Below are 21,932 nucleotides of genomic sequence, written 5' to 3' on the forward strand. Positions count from 1 at the left end.
GATGGATGGAGATTGATATTGTTGGGAGTTTTATCTACTTATTGTTTACGTAAATACTTGTGAGAAGAAAAATGATGGACATCGTGTAGTGTAGTGCATGGCATGAAACGATAGAGGTATGTATGGCAGGTCGGCATGGATTTGCAGCAAAGCATAACCCAGGGAAAAGGACATGTAAGAGCGAAGGGACACATCTTGTTTTCCTTTTACATACATACATACATACATATATGCATACATGCGTTTAATTTGGATATGTCATTCAAGCTATTAAAATTCTTGATACATCAGTTTTGCTCCGAATATATGAGTCTCTTTATTTATTCTTTGTCATGCATGCAAGTAAATCTTGTGTCAACATGGACGGGCGAACGCTGCAGCACACACTTATGCTATGATGTGTACATCCATTAACCTCAGGTTACGACTTTGTTGTGCCCAGATACGAAATGGTTCTTCCCGGATACGGTATTATGGCTCCCAGATACAACATTTTTACTACCAGATACGATACTTTTGCTCCCACCTACGTCATTGTGAGTCCCGGATACAATATTGTGTTTCCCAATCACGACATGGTAGCTCCCAGATGCGGCATGGTTGCTCCCAGATACGACATGATTATCCCCAGTTACGACATGGTTATTTCCATATACGACCTGGTAGCTCCCAGATACGGCGTTGTCATTCCCAAATATTATAGTGTTGTCATTCCTAGCCAGAACGTTGTTGCTACCAGATCTAACAATGTTGTTGGTCCCAGCTATGACATTTGGGGCATGCTTATGTTGTCGGCGATGTCTACTTCTTCCGCTACGTTTCAGATACAATGACATGTTAGTGAGATCATTGTCCGATGAACATCTAGTAGTGTTGAGGCCCTTAGAACTCTTGGGTACCTCGCCAACCAATGTATTGTTGGAGAGATCCAAGTAGCAAAGGTGGTCAAGCCTACCAATCGATGAGGGGACAGTGCCGACCAATTGGTTACGGGACAGGTCAAGCACCTCCATTTTCTTGCATTGAGACAACCATTTCGGAACCCTGCCCCTAAGAGCAGAATCACCAAGGTCCAGAACCACGAGGCTCTTGAAGCCACCAATAAAACCATCGCCGAGTAGCTCCTCCCCGCCGAAATTCCTAGTGAGGATCAGCGTGGTGAGGTTCTGGCACCCACGCAACACGGTGATTGCCCCTGAGATGTTGTGCAAGCCGTTGTAGCCGAGGTCAAGCTCCTCCAGCCGTGCAAGGCCCGCGAGGGAGGCTCCTGGGATGGGCCCCACAAGGCCGCGCCCAGGGAGGCGCAACGCCGTGACACGGCCGGTGGCACCGTCACAGCCCACGCCATCCCACCCACAACACATGGTGCCAGACCATGCGGCGCGGAGGAGGACTCCACCCCTACTAAGGTTCCCGGCGAAGCCCTGCAGCGCGCGGAGGTCGTCAGGGTGGCACGAAGCCGCACGCGCCTCGGGCAAGAGAAGAGCCAAGAGGAGGAAGAGCAAAAGGCGGCATTTAGCCATGCGATTCATTCAGGACGAGTGAGTGATTTCCCTTCGTGGTGTACGAACTGCTTGGGTGTTGCATGGTTATTTATAGTAATATGTACGGTTTTTTTTTTTGCGGGATAACAACATGTATGTTGCTGCAAGTAGTAGCAGAGTGAGTGGCCACCGTACGCCACGTACACCAAATTTTGATTTGATTTGGTTTTGGTGCTAGAGTGATCTTTCACTTTATTTCCCATCAAGGAAAAAAAACGTATACTTTACCTGTCGACAAAGAGCACCTGGCTTGTAGTGCTCATGCTTCTTGTATTGTTTCTTTCTTTTGCATTGTTGGGATAAAATAAAATAATGCTTGTCGACACTAGCTTGTCCAACAAACTTTGTGGAAGTGCCTTTTTTTAGTTAGCCTCCTTAATGGCAACACAAGCTTGCTACTCTATATATCTACTAGCGAACCCCGCGCGGTAGCATGCCACGCCCGTTAATAGGGAGATATTGTACGTGTTGATTTATTTTGCATGTATATTTTTTTTCATCGTTCGGTAATTAAAAGGAAAAACTGAATTGCAACCATCGCACAAGTTAATTGAAGAGAAAAGGCTTGCATTCATAATTAACTTACGGATGGCATACAGCTTGGATGAAAAGAGCACACTATTACATTATGGAGAAGATTCACTTATTATAACTGAACACAACGTGCTGAAAGAAAACTAAAACGACGGGAACTTGCGTGATGGAAAGATACACAAGACAGCAGAAGAGCTCAAGCGTGAGTACAGACGGCATTGGAGTTTCAATTAATCATTCTGGAATACCCATCCATGGTGTTAGGACCGATTATGAATTGATAGAGAGCCATTGCGAAGAAGTCGTGTCATAGGTGGGCAGCTACCTGTGTAACTGATGATACGGTCTTCAGTAAATGGGCGCTGCGGATGCGTACGAAGCTTGGACGTGGACACTTCCTCTCTATATACAATTCCCCCAATATATATATATATATATATATATATATATATATATATATATATATATATATATATATATATATATATATAAGCAAAATGATATAAAAGGTTCGCCAAAAGATCAAACTCCCTATGTACAATCCTCTCAATATGTAATCAAAATGATACAAAAGGTTCACCAAAAATCAAAACAGCCTGCCGGTGAAGGATCATTGTTGTTGGTTGCTGGGGAGCTTTGAAGATGGTTTTCAACTTGGAAAATAAATGGTAGAATTGGCCTGACCATATTAGCAGAGTGTACCCCTTCATCATTGACCCCATACATTTCAAGTACTACTTCTACAGGCTCAAGTGAAAGCACTGGTACATGATCACTTGTACCATTTGCTCAGGAAGTTTTTCCAAGAAATGGTGATCGGATCCACCAGAAACCAACTATCCACTAAGAAATAGGACCCTGGTCGTTCTGCTGACCATGGGAAGTCCGAGAACTACTCCCCTCATGGACATTGATCAGGTGTCTTATATTACCTAAAGCAAAACCCATTGATGAGGAAAGCACAATTATTTGAAACAACAAAATGTAACCATGTAGACCAGGATAACATTGACCAACAACTGAAGACCCATCAAAGAATGTCATGCAAAACGTAGCGCTAACTCAGCTATGTGAAGTGTAGTAAGATCATAGGGTACAGGTGATTGTTTCATAGGGTTTTAAGGTGCAACTATTAATATTTGAAAATTATACATGGTTAATATAGTTAAGACCTTTTAGGTACAAAAATTACAATAATCTGAACATTGAGTAACCAAGATTGTGGACCATATGTGATTGAGTGGTAGCACAAAGCTTGCATCTTGGTTGTTCCTTCTCTCCCTTCTCTGTTTTACTCTCTCACGAACATTCCGAATTTTTAACATTTGCATGTAGTTTCTGAACTGAACTTCGCGTAGGTAGACCATCTCATTGTTGCCTATTCTAGTTGTGTACAACATAAGCAAAAATTGTACTAACTTTAGTACAAAATTGTATTAAGGTTGAGACTTACTTTAAGACAGAGGGAGTATTACAATACAGTCAGATCTAAGAACCGATCTCCTGCATTACACTCTCATCAAAGCAGCCGCATCCTTCCATGATCAAAATCTCATTGCCTATAAACAAATAGTTCAGTTAGTATAGTAGCAAATGAGTTCCTACCTTCCTGGGCAACTATGATGCAAACTTGTTAGGTTTGCCTTCATATGCAACTCCGCTGCTCCATTCATCTTTGGAACTGCTAATCTAGTTCTGGTTTTCATCAGATTGCATCAAGCTCTCGTGACAGTTACACAGCCTATGGGATTCTTCCAGGTTAGATCAGCAATAACTTCATGCCATGCACCCTTTGAAGGGAAGAAAACTGACCAACCTGAAATTGAAAAGCTACAATTTTTTTCCAGTAATGTGCAGTAAAATTCCATCTATCTCGTGCATCCAGAGGGGCTTCTTTTTTACAAATTTTCTCATCTTCACCCTACAATAAAATTTTGTCACAATTAGGAAACAATACTTTCCAAATTTTTATTTTCTAAAAAAGAAAGAAAATAGCTTCAAACGCAGAGAAAAGTAGAAAATATCCAATCAAATTAGTTATTCGGCAATAAAAATATCTTGCCTGGTATGTGGTGGGCGAAGGGATTTCCTAACCAAGTTAAATCGACAATATGGCACCAGCACCTCGGAAAATCGTTTGCATAGTTTTGAGAACCTTGATCCGAAGCATTACCTGTTCTACATGTACAACGATCATTCGATCAATATGACTTCATGTGCACGATTGGAGTCTTTTAGGTACATCTCATATAAAAATCAAGTTCTTATACCAGCTTCTCTGTAACAGATTAGCTCATTGAGAACAGCAAAAAGTGGAATAAATAAGTAAAACACTAATGATTACCAGTCTTGTGATGTCACTCAGTCCTCTATGCTGGTCGGGTGGTAAATCAAACATACGCTGGTTTTGCTGGAGCTTAAAATCCACTGAACTTACAACATCCAAACAAGGCTCACCCTGGACCGACAAGATTACCTTCTATTTTTCTGTAGCCTGCCCAGGTTGAAGAAAGTTTAAATGAGGATAATTGGAGCATGACCTGTTCAGTATATGAAGCAGTACCAGTTCAGTATATTCTACAAGGATACACATTCAAAAGCCGTGAGGATAACACTTTAAGCCTACTGCAAAAAAATAAAAATTCTTCAGCATCAAAACCATGCAAATTAATGGTGGATACACCAACTAGCTTGGCCAACCATATCTATTGTAGGGCTTGGAATTATTTAAATTAAAGCCAAAAACATGTCTAAATAGCGATAAGAAAAAACTAGTCAAGATTATCATTTCAGGGCTGTAGAACTGCAACTAAAAACAGCCGGTGTACAACTTCGTCAGAATTTAAAAGAAGCATGGTTGATTAATTAGTGAAGATGGACTAACTATGGGCACCCACAACCTCAAGTATGCGCCCAGGTCAATAGAAGCAAACACGGATACACGCACCCACCACGCAGCACGCACACAAACACACTGAGACACGATACAGCGGCAGAACGCGAGCCGTGCACGCACGCTATGCAGCGGCAGCCCCCGCAAGCCGGAAGCATGCGACGCAGCGCACGGGGCGGTAGGACGCACGGCCAAGAGAGCGAGGGTGAGGCAGCCGCCATGCGAGCACTATGCTGAAGTTCACATGGAGGCAGGGCGACAGGGAGCTAGAGCGCCTCCTAGCGTCGTTTTCGACGGGGCGCCGGCGGCCTGGCATGCATGAGGTCGACACGGCGAGCGCGAGCTAGAGCGGAGTTGGATGGGCTCCAGGCGCCAATGGGTCGAGCGAGCTCAAGGTCGAGAACACCGACGCCTCGGCCTCGGCGTCGACACGGCAGAAGCAGTCCCTTTTTGGAGTCCAGAGAGCTCAGGTCGTTGGAGGCGCCAGCGCAGTCCTCTATGCAGCTCCTCGGCGACCGTGGCATTAGCATGTCCTAGCAGTAGACAGCGACCTGAGCGCTACCATCGCTGTCGCACACGGCAACGAAGTGTCGCGGGGAGGCGGAATGAGGTCACTGATTTGGTAGAAGTGGGCAACGTCCGCATAAGGACTCGAGACGCTTCGGCATGCGCCACCAGAGACCATCGCGGTCTGGGCGACCACCACAGACAGGACATGGAGAGGAGAGAGGGCGGTCCGACATTGGTGGAGGCGATGCTGTTGCAGTCACTGGCGACGCCGCAGACGCTCGGCGCTCACTCACGTGGACCCCTCTTCGTCCGGCCCGACATTCCAACGATGGCGAGGTAGCAGGCCGGCTATTCGGGTGCACGGCCGACGCCACCCGCGTCAACCTCCATAGCCAGCCACCACTCGCGCTCGGCCTGCTAAGATGACACCCACGTCCAGGTCCACCATGGCCGACTCCAGGTCCTCGGCCCTCACGTCGCTCATCACGTCCGGGCCATTCTACATCAAGAATCTTCCCCAGCCGGCGATGAAGCGGTAGGCCTCGTTACAGCCTAGCTTCTTGCAGCCGAGCACGGGCCTGTCGCGGCGGTCACGTCATAGGCCTGCAATTGCATTTCTCAAAAAAAAAAAAAAAGGCCTGCAATTGCACGCACGGGTTCTCCTCCGAGTACCAGGACAACAATGAAACCACAGGCAATACCACAAAAGGAGAAGCAGCCTATTTATACCCGCATAGCACGCAGAAGGACTCTAGAAAACACAAGAAAATCGGCACCGCCGTTGAATTTATTTGCATGTCTTCCACGTATCATTTAAGCCTCAATACAATGCCTCCTTGTCGCTCTTGCATGGGCAACCAAAGTGGCAGGCTCCGGGGCGCCCGAGGTGTGGGTTGGGATCGGGGGAAACCCCTGTCGGCATGGCCAACACCGGCGCGGTGGTGCCTGTGGGTGCCACCTGACCTTCCGGGAGGGCGTCGGGGCTACCCTTCCTCTCGCCTCGTCGTGTACCGGGGGAAACCCTTGGCAGCAGCATCGTCATCGTCGCGATCCTTCTTGAAGGTGTTGATAGGTGCCGGCGCTTTGGAGTCTTGGAGTCTAGTGGAAGATCTTGGTGGGCGCTGCGATCGCGAGGCTTCTTCGTTTTTTGTCGATCCGCCGTTGTCGGCATTTGTTTCTTTTGCTTTTCTCTATCGTTTCTTTTGGGCGTGACTGTGATGCTTCCGCCCCAGCACCTATCCATGTATGGTTCGGTTGGTTGCTTTGTATACAAAGCGGGGGAAAACCTTTTTCGGTAAATGGATGTATTTAGCACAGTTAATGCTAGATACATCCATTTGAGGGACAATTTTTTTTGAATGGAGGGGGTAAAAATTAGCATATTTTTATTTTTATATATGAAAAATGAATAAATTCTCTGTGTTCCTGCAAATTTTAGTGACAACGTGACATCAGCTGAGCTGGAAAAAAAAATCAAAGCTCGGAGAAAGGTCCAATATTTTTCTCCAGGAGCACTGTTTTTATTTTTCTACCTGAGCTCCCCGTGTGTGATAGGGTCATGAAACTTTGCAGGCACATAGAAAATTTGTTCATCTTTCATGTAAAAAATGTTATAATAATTGTTGCAATTTTTCATGATTTTACTGTTCATCCATGAGCAGATGAGCTCGTGATCAATAACAGTTTTCGTTTGTACCTCGTGTGCTTTTTCTTGTAGTCGCACCAAACGTAGGCATGCAAATTTGAAACCTTTAGTGTACCCTCCTATCCTCTTCAATTCATCTAATTGAACTATTTTTTTTTAAATTCACTTCATTTTTGAAGCTTTAGTTCATTTGGTTGAACTAAGTAGGGTCCTAAGGAAGTTCAAAAAAAAAAAAAGTAGGGTCCTAAGGCATTGTTTGGATGCGAGCGTGGATATTAACAGGGAAAAAAACGTCCAGGGTGTAATATTATTGGCAAAACAAAACCCCCGTGGAAATCCACATGGCCCTTCGGGAGATATTGGGTAGTTTTTTTTTTATTGCGAATGCGGAAAGCTTTGTGAGAAAAAACCATACATTTTCTATTTTGTAAGAAAAAACATAAAGGTTTTCAATCAATGTTCCTACAGACAACAAGTCAGATTTTTCACCCCTCAAAAAAAAAAGTCAGATTTTTCATTTGTCCTCGCCAAAAAAGAAAAAAAGAAGCGAGAAGAGGCAACCTCGACATGGCGGACAGAGTTTGCTGCGCAGCGGCGGCGGCGGCGGCCTCGGATCTGGGCTATCCTGGAGGAGGTCGTCGATGAGCCAGAGCGGGAAGCGATCGTGGAGTCGGGGCGGCAGCGGAATGGGTCGGATGTCGACTCGGGGGTCGGAGGTCGTGACGCGAGGCAGCTTCCTCATCCTCTCATTGGGGCTCTACGCTCCGGCCCCTTCCTCATCCTTGGGATTATTTCGCCACAAGAAGAAGTGGCAGCTATGGCGACAGCTTTGCGGCCTTCTTCTCTTTGTAGTTTCCTTTCATGTTTTATCTATGTACAAAGTCTACTCTTACATGACGACTGCTTGTGGTTTGCCTCTCACTGCTTTCTTTCTTTCTTTCTTTCTTTCTTTCAGATTCAGATTCAGATTCAGATGGATGAATCTGCTACCAAAATTCATAAGCTGCAGCCTGCAGCAGGACAAGATTAATTATATATATTGGCGACTTTTTAAAGGATTACTCCAGTTTGTAACGAGCATTTCTATCGGGTATATAATATGTCCCGGCCAGCATCTGCGTTTTGATTTTTGGAATATAAGAATCAAGGTACACTCGAAATTTGTTACTATTTACTTTCTTTGTATGTATGGTTATCTACATCTGTTCTGAATATATAATATCCTCTTGCTACCCATTTCCATGTCGATGTTCGTTGATGCACAGATTGGGTTTACTTTAGCTCACAACTAGCCCGACTTACAATACTGAAATGACGAAACGCCGTTAGCCAAGTCCGATGGGCAATGGGTACTCAAGTTAGGTGTCATCTCTCTTTCAGAACCAAGGATTGAATATATATGCCTCATGAAGAATACTTGCATACATGTAGTTCTTAGCACACCAGTTTCTGCCATTTCTGTTATGCAAAAAAGCAACAAATGAGTTGGTATCTGGGTTTGGTCGTCGCCGGCCAGATGAGACATAGTAGCAGTTGGACCTAACCAAATACAATACTACAAGATTAAGCTAGCAAGTTGTCTGCTGGCTTAATCAAATCTGCCACTTGCTGAAAAAAAGTTGGAGCTAGCTATCTCAAAAGAGTATTGTTGTCTCTCGAGACTGGTTGGATGTGCTCAAGCAACTCTCTGCTTCTTAATTCCTTGAGGTTTGTCTGTTGCTTGAAGGAGCTGTCTTGCCCACCTACCCCTACACAAAAATACCATTATCCTTTCCTCCAGAACCAAGGAGAAAAACACAACTCGCATCCTATACTCTCATGCCTCATAAACACAGCAATACTCTCGTTGGGGAAAGAGAGAACAATAGTTCCACTTTCCACAAACCACTCAATTGCACTTTAAAATTGCTGTGTTTGTGAATTGTAAGAGTGCAGGCATATAGGGAGCCTGTCTTTGATCAGACACATCCTTTCAAGTATTTGTGTCAAGGCACCTGTGTGTACATAGCTTAATGCTATCTTTATATATACTTTTGAATGCATTCCAGAAAGGACTACGATGTACTACGCAGGAAGAAGCTTCCTTCTCCCTTCAACCCAATCCTCACACAAATATTTCTGGTTAGCAGCCTTGCCATTAGTGGACTTGGGGGTGTGATTGCGGGGCGTGGGGTCATTCTTTCAAATTTGATCTTTGTCTGTTGCCGATTCCTCAAGATTAGGGGGAGTATTCTCAAAAATATTGGCTATTTTTTTTTAGAATACCATGAAATCTTTGGAATAACTCAATAAAAGTCCAAATACTAAAAAAATTATCTTTCGGTGCTGGTTTGAAATCAGAATTAATAACTGAGGGAGAAGAATGATTGAATGTTTCTTCTTTACCTTTTTAGTTGTCAATTTCTCCATTAACTGACCCTTTGCTTGGTTTCTAGCATTGCACTCAGATTTTCTAGAAAGTTAATTTCAAGTTTGCGAAAATTAAGGTAGAAAGACTTGCTGCTGGTAAGTGAAGGTGGTCGCTGGCTGTCAGTTCCGTTCCCATTGTAGAAACATGTATATGGTGATTTTACCGTTATTGATGTGCCATCTACACCTGTTCTGAATATATCCTCTTGCAACTTCAGTCACCTTGAAGCAGTGATGCCTTTCGATTTTAATGCTCATTAATTCGTGGATTGGGTTTACTTGAGCTCACAACATGAACTGCATACCCAGTACTAGTCTAACTTACAGTATTGAAAAAAACGAAACACCATGCGATGGGTGTCATCTCTCTTTGGGAAGGAAGGAATATGCCGCATGAAGAATTCATATATATAGTTCATGCAGTATGTGCTATTTCTGTTAGCCAAAAGAAAGGAACAAATGATCGAGTTGGTTTCTGGTTTTGGTCGCCGCCGGCCGGCCAGATGAGACATAGTAGTAGTTGTACCTAACCAAATACTTACAATACTGTAAATATCTTAGCAAGCAAGTTGTCTGGCTTAATCAAATATGCCACTTGCTAAAAAAAAAGAAGAAATCGAGCTAGCTAACAGAGAGTATTGTCTCTCCTGGTTGGATATGCTCAAGCAACTCTCTGCTTCTGCGTGCTTACCTACCGCTGGAGCCTATTTGTTGAAGGAGCTGCCTTGCCCACCTACCCTACACAAGCCTTTCTGCTGCTTCCACTACTGCTCCGGCGCGGCGAGGCGAGGTGGCCAGCGGAGTACATGTAGATGGAGCTGGCTCTCGGCTCGGCGGCTTCGCTCCTCGGCAAGGTGTGGACGACGCTGTCCGACGGCCTGGTGGCGGCGTACGTGGACAGCCTCCAGCTCGGCCACAACTCGGAGCAGATCAAGGACAAGCTGCTGCAGACGCAAGGCCTGCTGCACAACGCCCAGGCCCAGGGGAGCCACGTCGGCGACAACCTTGCCCTGCAGCGCTTGCTGGAGAAGCTGAGAAGGGACGCCGACCAGGCAGAGGACTTGCTCGATGAGGTCCACTACTTCCACATCCATGACAGGCTCCACGGCACCAACTACGCCACCACCCAAGATCTGGACGGCCTTGTCCGCGGTCAAGCTCTCCACGCCCGTAGTGCTCTTCGCCACACCCTAGGCAGTTGGTTCCAGTGTTTTTCTTGCTCCCGTACACCCAAGACCAATAGGGATGGTGGTGATGCTGCTGCTGCTGCTGTTGCCAGAGCACCACGCCACGTCACCAACTCCAGTTCTGCTACTGCTGCTGCTGTTGCCGGCGACACCAACTCCAACTCTGCTAGTGCTGATGATGGTGATACGCTGCATTTCGACAGAGTGTCCATGTCCAGAGAAATCAAGTCCCTGTTACAGGGCATGCAGTCCCACTGTGATTTGGTCTCCAATTTGCTCAGCAGTACCCCAATCAACAACACGGCAGTCGTCCGACATCGGCCTCAGACTGGTTCCATGATTATACAAGACACATTGTATGGCAGGACAGACACTTTTGAGGAAACTGTCAATTGTATCACCGATACTGGTGCCACAAAGACTGTTTCTGTTCTTCCTATAGTTGGTCCAGGGGGTATTGGAAAGACAACTTTCACCACTCACCTGTACAATGATGGAAGGACTCAAGACCACTTCCAAGTCAGGGTCTGGGTATGTGTATCCACTGATTTCGATGTGCTTAAGCTCACCAGGGAGATCCTTGCCTGCATACCTGCAACTGAAGAAGGAGGAAGCAGCAGTGTTGCAAATGAAACAACCAATTTAGATCATCTTCAGAGATCCATTGTGCGACGTCTCAAGTCCAAGAGGTTTCTAATTGTCTTGGACGATATATGGAAATGTGACGGTGCTGATCAGTGGAAAACCCTGTTAGCTCCGTTCGCAATGGGGGAAACCAAAGGAAGCATGCTACTTGTCACAACTCGATTCCCAAAGGTAGCAGACATGGTGAAAACAGTTGATCCACTAGAGCTGCGAGGTTTGGAGTCTAATGATTTCATCACATTATTTGAAGCATGTATATTTGGTGATCACAAGCCTGAGCATTACGAATATGAGTTAGCTGGTATTGCACGAAAAATAGCAAACAAGCTAAAGGGTTCTCCGCTAGCAGCAAAAACAGTCGGTAGACTATTGCAGAAGGACTTTTCTCAGAAACATTGGAATGGAGTTCTTGAAAAGCATCAGTGGCTAAAGCAGCGAAATAATGATGATATCATGCCGTCTTTAAAAATTAGCTATGAATACCTCCCTTTTGATCTGAAGAAATGCTTTTCCTATTGTGGCCTTTTCCCTGAAGATCATGAGTTTACTTCTTCAGAAATCAATCATCTCTGGGTTTCAATTGGAATCATAGACTCTAATCAGCAAGCCAATAGGAATTACTTGGAAGAACTAGTGGACAATGGTTTTCTCATGAAGGTATTCGATTTGGGTGATCGATCCCCCTATTTAATGCATGAGCTATCTAAGAGTGTTTCTGCACAAGAATGCTTCAATATAAGTGGCTTAGATTTCAGAGCTGATGCCATCCCGCAATCTGTTCGACACTTATCTATCAACATAGAAGACAGATATGATGCAAATTTTGAGGAAGAAATGTGTAAACTAAGGGAGAGGATAGATATTTCTAATCTGCGGACTTTGATGATTTTTAGAGAATATGAAGAAGAAAGAATCGACAAGATTTTGAAAGATAGCTTCAAGGAAATAAATAGTCTGCGTGTCCTATTTATAGCTGTGAAGTCTGCACAATCTTTTCCATACAAGTTTTCGAAACTTATCCACCTCCAGTACCTGAAAATTAGTTCAGCTTACATAAGTGGTGAAATCAGTTTACCTAGTACACTATCAAGATTTTATCACTTGAAATTCTTGGACCTAGACTATTGGTGTGGTAGTTATGATTTGCCTGAAGACTTTAGCCACCTTGAGAATTTACATGATTTCCATGCTGCAAGTGAAATCCACTCCAATATTCGCAGTGTCGGAAAGATGAAGCATCTGCAGGAGCTAAAAGAATTCCATGTTAAGAAGGAGAGCATGGGATTTGAACTGTCAGAACTTGGGGCATTGACAGAGCTTGAAGGAGGACTGACTATACGTGGCCTTGAACACGTGGCAACCAAGGAGGAAGCTACTGCAGCCAAACTGATGTTGAAAAGGAATCTGGAGGAGTTAGAATTACTCTGGGGCATAGATGGACCAACTAGAGATGCTGATATTCTTGATGCTCTTCAACCACACTCTAATCTTAGAGTACTTACAATTGCAAATCATGTTGGTACCATTGGTCCTAGCTGGTTGTGTCTTGACATGTGGTTAACAAACTTAGAGAGACTCGCTCTAGAAGGCATATCTTGGAGTACCCTCCCACCTTTTGGGAAGCTACCAAATCTCAAGGGCCTCAATTTGACGAACATTTCTGGAATGCATCAGTTTGGGCCTCGATGTGGTGGCGCTCCAGGCAAATGTTTTATGCGCTTGAAGACAGTTGAGTTTCATGACATGCCAGAACTTGCTGAATGGGTTGTGGAACCTAATTGCCATTCCTTTCCAAGTCTTACAGAAATCACATGCATCAATTGTCCCAATCTCTGTGTGATGCCCTTGTTGGAGGTATCCTGCACCAATTTGCACAGACTTGAAGTTTTTCGTTGCCCCAAGGTGTCTCTGCCCTCTATGCCTCACACCTCCACACTGACAGATTTGTTTATTAACACAGGTAATTCAAGAAGTTTTTACAAATTTCTGCGAGATGATTTAGGGACGTTGTTGTCTTATGATGGAAAGAAATTGGTTGTTAGAGGGTATGGCGGTGCTTTGGCCTCCCACAATCTGGATAAAGTAGAAGATATGATTGTCGGAAGATGCGACGGTTTGTTCCCTGAAGAGCTGGATGGCAGTTTTGTCTTCCATTCAGTTAAGAGTCTCCAATTAGATGTATCTCATCTTACCAGCAAATCATCTTCAGAAGTATTAAACTGTTTCCCGGCTCTTTCTGTGTTGAAGATTGATGGCTATGAGGAGGAATGTGGAACGCAGTTCCCATCATCCAGCTCACTGCAGGAACTTACCTTCTCAGAGTGTACGGGCCTGGTTCTTGTGCCTGTGGAGAAGGAGAATGGAGAACGAATTCAGGAGGACAACTCATTGCTCCTAAAATTAAGAATAGAGTACTGTGGCCAATTGTTCTGTCGGTGGCCCATGGGAAAGGGAGAATCAGAGACCATTTGCCCTTTCCCTGCTTCCCTGAAGAAACTTGATGTCGAAGGAGAGACAAGCATGAAGTCAATGGCTCTGCTCTCAAACCTCACGTCTCTCACCACTCTAAGGCTAATAAGATGCAGAAAGTTAACAGTGGACGGATTCAATCCTCTCATCGCAGTCAACCTCATACAACTGGAAGTGTGTGGGTGCAACAGCATAGCAGCAGATATGCTCTCAGAGGTGGAAAGGGCCAAATTATTGCCTGCAGGTTACCTCTCTAGATTGGAGGTACTCAGGGTGGATGACATCTGTGGATTGCTTGTTGCTCCTATTTGCAACCTCCTCGCCCCGGCCCTCCACACACTTGAATTCGAGTCCGATGATGAGTGGATGGAAGGCTTCACGGAAGAGCAAGAGAAAGCGCTGCAGCTCCTCACCTCCCTCCAGAATATAACATTTTTCGACTGCCGGTGTCTGGAGTCCCTTCCTAAAGGGCTACATCGCCTTTCTTCTCTCAAGGAGTTGCGTGTCGTTGACTGTCAAAGAATGATATCAATGCCCAAGGAGGGCCTCCCGGTTTCGCTGAGAAAACTAGAGATGCGTGGTTACTGGGCTCCTTGGCTAGACAAGCAAATTGAGGAAATCAAAAGAACCTACCCAGATTTATCCGTCACGTATACCCAAGGTAAGACTTGTCGCCTCCCTATCTTTTGTTTTCCTATTTCTGAAGCGAGGTTTATTAGCCATCCATACTTCTGCCTCATCTTGACTTGTCAAATCTTTTGTGCACACAAGTTGGCAAACGTGCACATTAATCAGTAGGTCCGGTGCGAGATACAACCGACTCTTCATTCTGCTGACCATTTCAGTGTTGTAAGCTTTTTGTTTGAAACATAATGTGCTTGCTTGCTTCTGTATCCCCGGCCCAATGCTAACTTTGTCACTGCTTCTAAATTCTGACAGGGATACCGGGCACTGCAACAGTGTGGACATAAGTTGTGAATCCTTTCAGCAATGCAATCCTTTCAGCAGTGTGGACATGTCGTTTGTGGATCACGATTACATGATCGATATTTCTCTGCAACTCAAATCTGCCGGTTAAGGTTAGTACCTCCAGAACCAAAATTCTGATCCTAAATTTATGACTGCATTCACGGTGCAAAGCAACCACTTTGGCTTGCTTATTTATATTTATCCTGCTTGCTTTCTCCATCTAGTTTATATTATGTGCTTAATTTATGACTGCATTCACAGTTCAAGCAACCGCAGTTCTTTTTGTACCCCTTTTCTGCTATTAGACTTGAGATTGATAGTTGATATGTATGCGTGCATTTTCCTCATCAGTTTCTGTTCCGTACATGAAAAAAAGGGCGTGCAAGACATCACTCACTTGGTGCGGATCAAGATGAAGACTTCAGTCATAGCTGCAATAATATGTTTGACAGGCTTGTGCTCCTTTTTTCGCATGAAGCAGCAGGACTGAACAGAAGAGGCCAATTTAACTGTTGGCATCAGTAGGAGGTATTTAACTGCTGTTATTAAAAAATATTTGCTTTTCTTACCACGAATCAAGTGCTTTAATTTCCTTTTACTTGAATCCTTTCATTTGATAGGATGCTGCTTTGTAAAGGCTCATATATCAGATATATGTAGCAGAGAGGGCTGTCTTCTTGTCTTGGTGGTGCATTTATTTGCTTTACAGAATGGTATGGATGTAACCTTCCTACTATTATTGTGAAGTGAAATTGAATTGAGATACACTCTACAAGGGAGAATGCTTCCCAATATTTGTTTGATTCTTGAATATGTTTAGCCTGATACTGAATTATTCCTGTAGTACTCTGACTATTATTTGGTCAACCACCAAGTTTAGAGCATCTCCAACAGCCGCGCTAAACGAGCGCCGCGCTGCAAAAAATGCCATTTTAGCGCGCGCGCTACGCGGCGGCTCGCTCCAGCGGGCGCGCAAAAACGGCGCGCGCGCGATACCGGGTTGGGCGCGCGGTCAAAACCGCTTATCCGCGCGGTGTATTTGGAGCGCCAGCTACAGCGCGCGGCACACTCGAGCGCTCTCTCCCTCTCCTCGTCCTACCCCCCGCCATGGACGCGCACACCGGCGCCCCGCTCACCCCGCTGTACATCCGCGACCCCCCCGCCGCCGGAAACCCTAGCGCGGCGAGCGCGGGCGTCGCCGCCGCCGGAGCTCCGCCGAGCGTCGGCCTCGCGCGCAGCCTCTTCTTGCCGCCGCGGATGACTACGGCGCCGGCGCCGGGTGGCGTCGCGCCGGCGCCATCCCGTGCCGCCGCCGCACCGTCGAAGAAAGTACCCAATGCGGCGCGGACGAAGAAGGGCAAAACATCCGCAAAGAAGAACAAGGCGGCGGACGGCTCCGGCATGGCGAGGGGCAAAAAGCTTGCAGGGCGTTCGACGGCCGCGACGCCTACCGAAGCGCCGGCGAGCTCACTCGTTGAGCCGGCCGCCGACGCACCTACCGAAGCGCCGGCTTTGGAGCACCTTCCGACGCTATGGCCGCCATGGGAGGCATGGGTGCACCTCCGACCGCCATGGGAGGCATGGGTGGCTTTGGAGCACCCTCCGACGCTATGGCCGCCATGGGAGGCATGAGTTTTGCTTCTCTCATGGGAGGTATGGGTGCACCTCCGGCCGACATGGCTTCTCACACACATTCCCATGAAGATGCCGTTGAAGATCTTGCCAACACCGTCGGAGCTTCACATGATGCGGTGCGTGATGAGGATAGGGAGGAAGGTTCATCTTCGGAGGCGGAAGAGTCGTCTTCGGAAGATGAGGACGAAGACGAAGAAGAGGAAGATGAAGATTGATGTGTCTTCATGTCTTGAACTTTTAGTTTGCATTTGAACTTGGTTGGATGAACTTGTGGGCATGATTTTGATGAACTTGTGGGCATGAACTTTTATTCATCAACTTGTTTGTGTCAAATTTTTACATGTTCATTTTTGTCCAAAATATCCATATATCCATATATGCAAAATGCCCGGCGCGCGCACTGTATGGCGCGGCTGCTGGAGCGGCGCGCGCGCGCTGTATTCTGGCGCGGCCGCTGGAGCCAGCGCAGGCGGGCGCGCAAAACATGCCGCAGCGCGCGCGCAAACAGGTTTTTTGCGCGCGGTGCTATAGCGCGGCTGTTGGAGATGCTCTTAGTTTATGCTGGGGCAGAGTACTCTGACTATTGTACCCAGCTACTACTCACAGAAAAGAACAGTAATGTACCCAGGTACGTACAATCTTGCAGGGAGATTGCATTTAGACAGGTTTAGGTTTCATTGGCTGGCATTCATCCTTGCAGCGAATTCCACAGCTGATTCAGAACATACATAGCTCTCGTATCTAAACAAACAAACAAACAAACAGAAGTGAACAGGGCAATTGTCTGTGTTGATATGCTGAAAGGTCAGTATGTACTTGACACTTTGTTCTCATTTCATTTTTGGGTTTTCCCTACTACCTAATATAATGCTCAAATAGGAGTGTTGTGCACTGAAACATTGTAAGCTTGGTAGGAAAATTTAGGCCTCCCTCCTGAGTAGCAGAGTTATTCTTATAGGACAAATTCTTGACGGAGTGCAGCATGTTTGAAGCAACGACGAGTGTTTTGGTTATGCTGGTGCGGAGAACCAATCGAAAGCATTGTGTGGTACCATGCATCTTGTGCAGAGATGGCACAGGCTGAGGTTTCACACCAATTATATTACAGTGATTGATCCTTGTTGGCTGTAAGGTAAGGTAACGAATGACTGGCTGTTACACCAATTACATTTCCGAGGAGTTACCTATTATTCCAGCTTGTTCATCATTGTGTGACCCAAGAATAGTTGATTACTCGAATTATGTAGACAAGTTGGTTACAGTGCACTAGTGAATGTTGCACTTGGTCTTGAATACGTACGTACTCCCTCCGTAAAGAAATATAAGAGCGTTTAGATTACTAAACCAGTAATGTAAACACTCTTATATTTGTTTACAGAGGGAGTACAAGCTAATTACTACTACGGTAAATGAAGCACAAGTATGTTGAAGGAGTCGTGCGGTGGCTTTCTTGTTCAAATTTCCAAGGTCAGCAGGCGGCACATTACTTGCTCTCTTTTATTTTCCAAAAAAAGTTTTAAAAAAAATCCCTACTAGTACAACTCGGCTCTCATCTGTCGTGTTTGGCACTGACTTGTTCCTCTCAACAGATAGTGCCTGTAGGTGTTCCTCTCATTTGGGCGGGCACGATACACGCCTGCTTCCTAATTTGAGGGCTTTGTGCTGCAATGGTGATGCGGTATGCAGCAGAGAACAGAACAGAATAGAGCAGGGGGTTATTGGGATTCAGCGTCAGCCTCGCACCACTTGACAAGAAATTTTTGTGTATTCGCCGGCCTCTGTAAATTAAATGAAATTGGCATGGCCGCATGTCTTCCATTTGTCAAAATATAGATGTACCTAGACATGTTTTAGTACATCTTAATCTTGTGATCATCGACGACATCGGCAACATGCAACTCCAATTCCATCTTCTCCCCCTTAATTCTTTTCAATTTTTCTTTCAAGTACTCGTTTTCTCTTTCAACTAAATTTAACCTCTCGACAATAGGGTCGGTTGGAATTTCCGGTTCACATACCTCCTAGATAAAAATATCTATGTCAACTTGATGGGCATAATTTGTCATAAACACGAAATGTAACAAATAGTTTTAAAAGAGAATATACCACATCCGAATCATAACAAGGACGAGGGCCGACAGGGACGGATATCAAAACCATGGCACTATGTATAACAAACAACGTACGGGTAAGATAATTATTACATGATTAACTATATATCCAAATCACACAAACATCAATTTTTTATATAAAATTTCATGAACAAGAGGCTCACCACAAGGTGGTGCCGGCGACGGGACGGTGCGGGCGATCGACGGTGGTTACGACGGAGATTTAGAAGGCACTAAGTAAACCACACCTACATATGCAAACTAAGTGTTATTTTTGACCTCAAATTGCATATAAATCAAATACTAGCACATATATATATTTCCTCCCAAATTACTAAACTCACAAATTAATAACTATATAAAGCATTGCAAGAGCTAATCTAGCAATGAGAGATGAAAGGACAAAGTTGCTAACCTTTGTGATCACTTGAATGGATGGGGGCCTTCAAATCTTGACAAATTTTGGGCAAAATGTGTGATGAGCTCGAGGGGAAGAGGAAGATCAGAGAGGAGAGGAGAGGGGAAAGGGGGAAGAACAGAGCGAGCTGGACGAAGGGTTTATATGCAGGAGGACCTATAGTACCGGTTCGTGGCACGAACCGGTACTAAAGGTGCTGGAGGGGGCCCAGACTGACAACATCCTGCCACCACCCTCATTAGTACCGGTTCGTGGCACGAACCGGTGCTAAAGGTTAGCCACGAACCGGTACTAATGAGAGCGGCCCGGCTAGCCATTGGAACCGGCACTAATGTATACATTTGTGCCGGCTCTAATACAAACCGGCACTAATGTGCTTCACGTTTGACCCTTTTTCTACTAGTGTAGGCAGCACCAAAAATCCAACCATTCTAAGTCTTTCACCCAACTCGGTGACACCGACATGAAAGGTGAGATCGACTAATGCAAAACACTTGACCGTTAGAATTTTCAGTGAGACCGAATAGAACGATTCAGTGTGAACGAAGTGCAGTGGCTAGGGCAAGACCTCATTTCGGTAGTTCCGATCGTTTCAACTCAGTAATTCCGAAATGAAACAACTTCACAACAAAAACTTGGTCAGGCCATCTCGGTGAGACCAAGATCCATATCGGTTGTACCGAAATGTTAGGGTTTGGCATGGGGTCATCTCGGTGGGTCCAGACGGGAACATTTTGGTGGTACCGAGATGGACTTTGGAGCAATATCACTAAGCACTTGAGCAGTTGAGTCATGATCAAAACCTCATCGCTTTTGAATAGTATTGCTTTCTTATGCACTCAATGTGATCTTGGATCACTTAACCAAAAATGTAGAGTCTTGGAGCTTTGCCAATCTTTGACCTTAGCATTCTGAGGGGTCCATAATCACTAGTTATTGCCATGTCAATGATTGATTTGCTCTGAAATCTATTTTCAATGAGCATTATATCAATGACTTGTATGTTGTTATTAATTACCAGAACCACCCAAGGATTAGTTGCACTTTCAGAAGAACATGTCGTGCGGTGGCCATCCAACGGGCCGCCACGAGAATTGGAGGGAACACGTGTGGCATTAAAATGGTCGTGTGCCCGTAGCGGGTGATGTGTGGGGGGATGGGATGTTTCATTCCCGCGCGTTGTGCGACGATAAAGAAATTGAAACTTTCCTTTGGCTGTGGCACTTGGATATGGAGTTCCATACTAGACCTCCATAACATCTAAATATATGTAGCTTAAATTATGATAATGCAGAGACATATAGCAGATCTGCTAGAGCATTATTTTGCACCAAAACACGTTATTAGGAATTTCACGTGGGTTTCCTAATGAGGTAAATACATTAGAAGTCACATAACTTGCATGCAACGTTTAGTTTAGTGCATAAATTTGTAAAATATGTGTTTCTGGTCATCTAACTTGTCCTCTTATTCATATACGGTGCTTTCTACGGTATCCAGTCGTATCCCTATGCGTGCCACATGAAGGGGCCCACTGTTAGTGGCTGAGATGGTGGTAATCCGTATGCACTTTTTTAGATAGCACCTTTGTATTTTATCCGCATGCACTAATTTTTCTATTCATTTGTATTTGTATTCATGACAAGTTTTGTATTGCGTTATTTTAGGTTTGCTATGGTGATTTGAATAATTATTTGTAATGAGGATGATTATCGTTTTATGTTTGATTTGAATAATTAAGTTTGTTTTCAATTGTTGAATTATGTTGGATTTGAGATTTGCGGGCTGATGATATGCGGGGATGCAGCGGCGCAAAGAGCAGAACCCACATAGCTGACACGTAAAAAAGCAACTAGTAGAAAAGGGGGCAATGGCCCAGGCCGATTCAGCCCATTAGTCCCGGTTCTGCCATGAACCGGGACCAATGGAGGTATTTGTCCCGGTTCGCGAGCCTGGGGGCCTGCCGGGCCACGTGGGCCATTGGTCCCAGTTCGTCTGGCCCTTTTGCTCCCGATTGGTGGGACGAACCAGAACCAATGGGCCTCGCTCCTGGCCCACCACCATTGGTCCCGGTTGGTGGCTTGAACCGGGACCAAAGGCTGCCCTTTAGTCCCGGTTCATGCCACCAACCGGGACCAATGATGTGCCTATATATACCCCCCGCGTAAGAGTAGAGCACACCGCTCTGTTTTTTGTCTTAGCCGAGGGGAGAGGGCTTGGTGGTGCTCTAGCTCACCTCCTATGCACACAAGGTGTTCGATGGAATGCCCGAGCCACACTACTTAAGCTTTCTTCTCTCCAAGCTCGACCTCCAAGCTCCATTTTCCTCAATATTTGTCTAGGTTTAGCGGTCCGTCACGCTCTGTCCCGGTCTTCACCGCCGTCGATCACCCGCGCCGATCTCATCGCCGGCACCACGTGGTGAGCCTCTTGTTCTTATCTTCTTTCTGAAAGGAAAAATATTCTTACTTGTATGTTTAGATAGATACTTGTATTATTTTCTTACTTTTATTATTGCATCTTATATAGTGCGATGGTTTTGGTATCCGCCCCCGTCGGCCCTCGTCCTGTCTATGATTCGGATGTGGTATATATTATCTTTTCGTAACTATTGGTTCATTTATTGTTTATGAAAATTATGCCGACCAACGCGACATAGATTTTATTTATCTAGGAGGTTGTTGAACCGGAAATTCCAACCGACCCTATTGTCGAGAGGTTAAATTTAGTTGAAGAAGAAAACAATTTCTTGAAGGAAAAAATAAAAAAACTTGAGGAGGAGAAGATGATATTGGAGTTGCATGTTGCGGATGTCGTCGATGATCACAAGATCAAGATGGATGCAATGCGCTTGAAGATTAGAAAGATTAGAAAATATGCCATTCATACCGAGGCTTGGTATCATTATGCCGTTGGATCAGTTGTTACCTTGGTTGCGAGTATGATCGCATTTGTTTTCGCAT

The 21,932-nt window shown here is 45.2% G+C and overlaps 2 protein-coding genes and 1 long non-coding RNA gene across 7 annotated transcripts; 2 read left to right on the plus strand and 1 right to left on the minus strand.

The window, feature by feature from the left end:
• Positions 1 to 416: 416 nt before the first annotated feature.
• LOC119306879 (phytosulfokine receptor 2-like) lies at positions 417 to 1,532 on the minus strand. The gene has a single exon (XM_037582987.1). The coding sequence runs from the start codon at positions 1,530 to 1,532 to the stop codon at positions 417 to 419; it is 1,116 nt and encodes a 371-aa protein (XP_037438884.1).
• Positions 1,533 to 10,269: 8,737 nt separating this feature from the next.
• On the plus strand, positions 10,270 to 15,717 carry LOC119313044 (putative disease resistance RPP13-like protein 1). Of its 5 annotated transcripts, none has more exons than XM_037588861.1 (5): positions 10,270 to 13,524; positions 13,615 to 14,685; positions 14,776 to 14,915; positions 15,157 to 15,333; positions 15,426 to 15,717. In XM_037588861.1, the coding sequence occupies exons 1-2, from the start codon at positions 10,348 to 10,350 to the stop codon at positions 14,632 to 14,634; spliced, it is 4,197 nt and encodes a 1,398-aa protein (XP_037444758.1). In that variant the 5' UTR covers positions 10,270 to 10,347; the 3' UTR covers positions 14,635 to 14,685; positions 14,776 to 14,915; positions 15,157 to 15,333; positions 15,426 to 15,717. The 5 variants fall into 5 exon arrangements, with proteins under 5 accessions (XP_037444758.1, XP_037444759.1, XP_037444756.1 ...); XM_037588862.1 differs by having other exon boundaries at positions 10,270 to 14,497; positions 14,608 to 14,685; positions 15,426 to 15,716; XM_037588859.1 differs by having other exon boundaries at positions 10,270 to 14,685.
• Positions 15,718 to 16,925: 1,208 nt separating this feature from the next.
• On the plus strand, positions 16,926 to 18,323 carry LOC119306880. Its single transcript, XR_005149068.1, has 3 exons — positions 16,926 to 17,572; positions 17,819 to 17,907; positions 18,030 to 18,323. It is a non-coding gene; the product is annotated as an uncharacterized LOC119306880 (long non-coding RNA).
• The last annotated feature ends 3,609 nt before the right edge of the window (positions 18,324 to 21,932 follow it).

The sequence above is a fragment of the Triticum dicoccoides genome, chromosome 5B (genome assembly GCF_002162155.2).
Source record: "Triticum dicoccoides isolate Atlit2015 ecotype Zavitan chromosome 5B, WEW_v2.0, whole genome shotgun sequence".
Classification (NCBI taxonomy): Eukaryota; Viridiplantae; Streptophyta; class Magnoliopsida; order Poales; family Poaceae; genus Triticum; species Triticum dicoccoides.

Excerpts from the sequence above, each read along its gene's own strand:
- LOC119313044 (XM_037588859.1), top strand. The coding sequence starts at position 10,348 with ATGGAGCTGGCTCTCGGCTCGGCGGCTTCGCTCCTCGGCAAGGTGTGG.
- LOC119306879 (XM_037582987.1), bottom strand. The coding sequence starts at position 1,532 with ATGAATCGCATGGCTAAATGCCGCCTTTTGCTCTTCCTCCTCTTGGCT.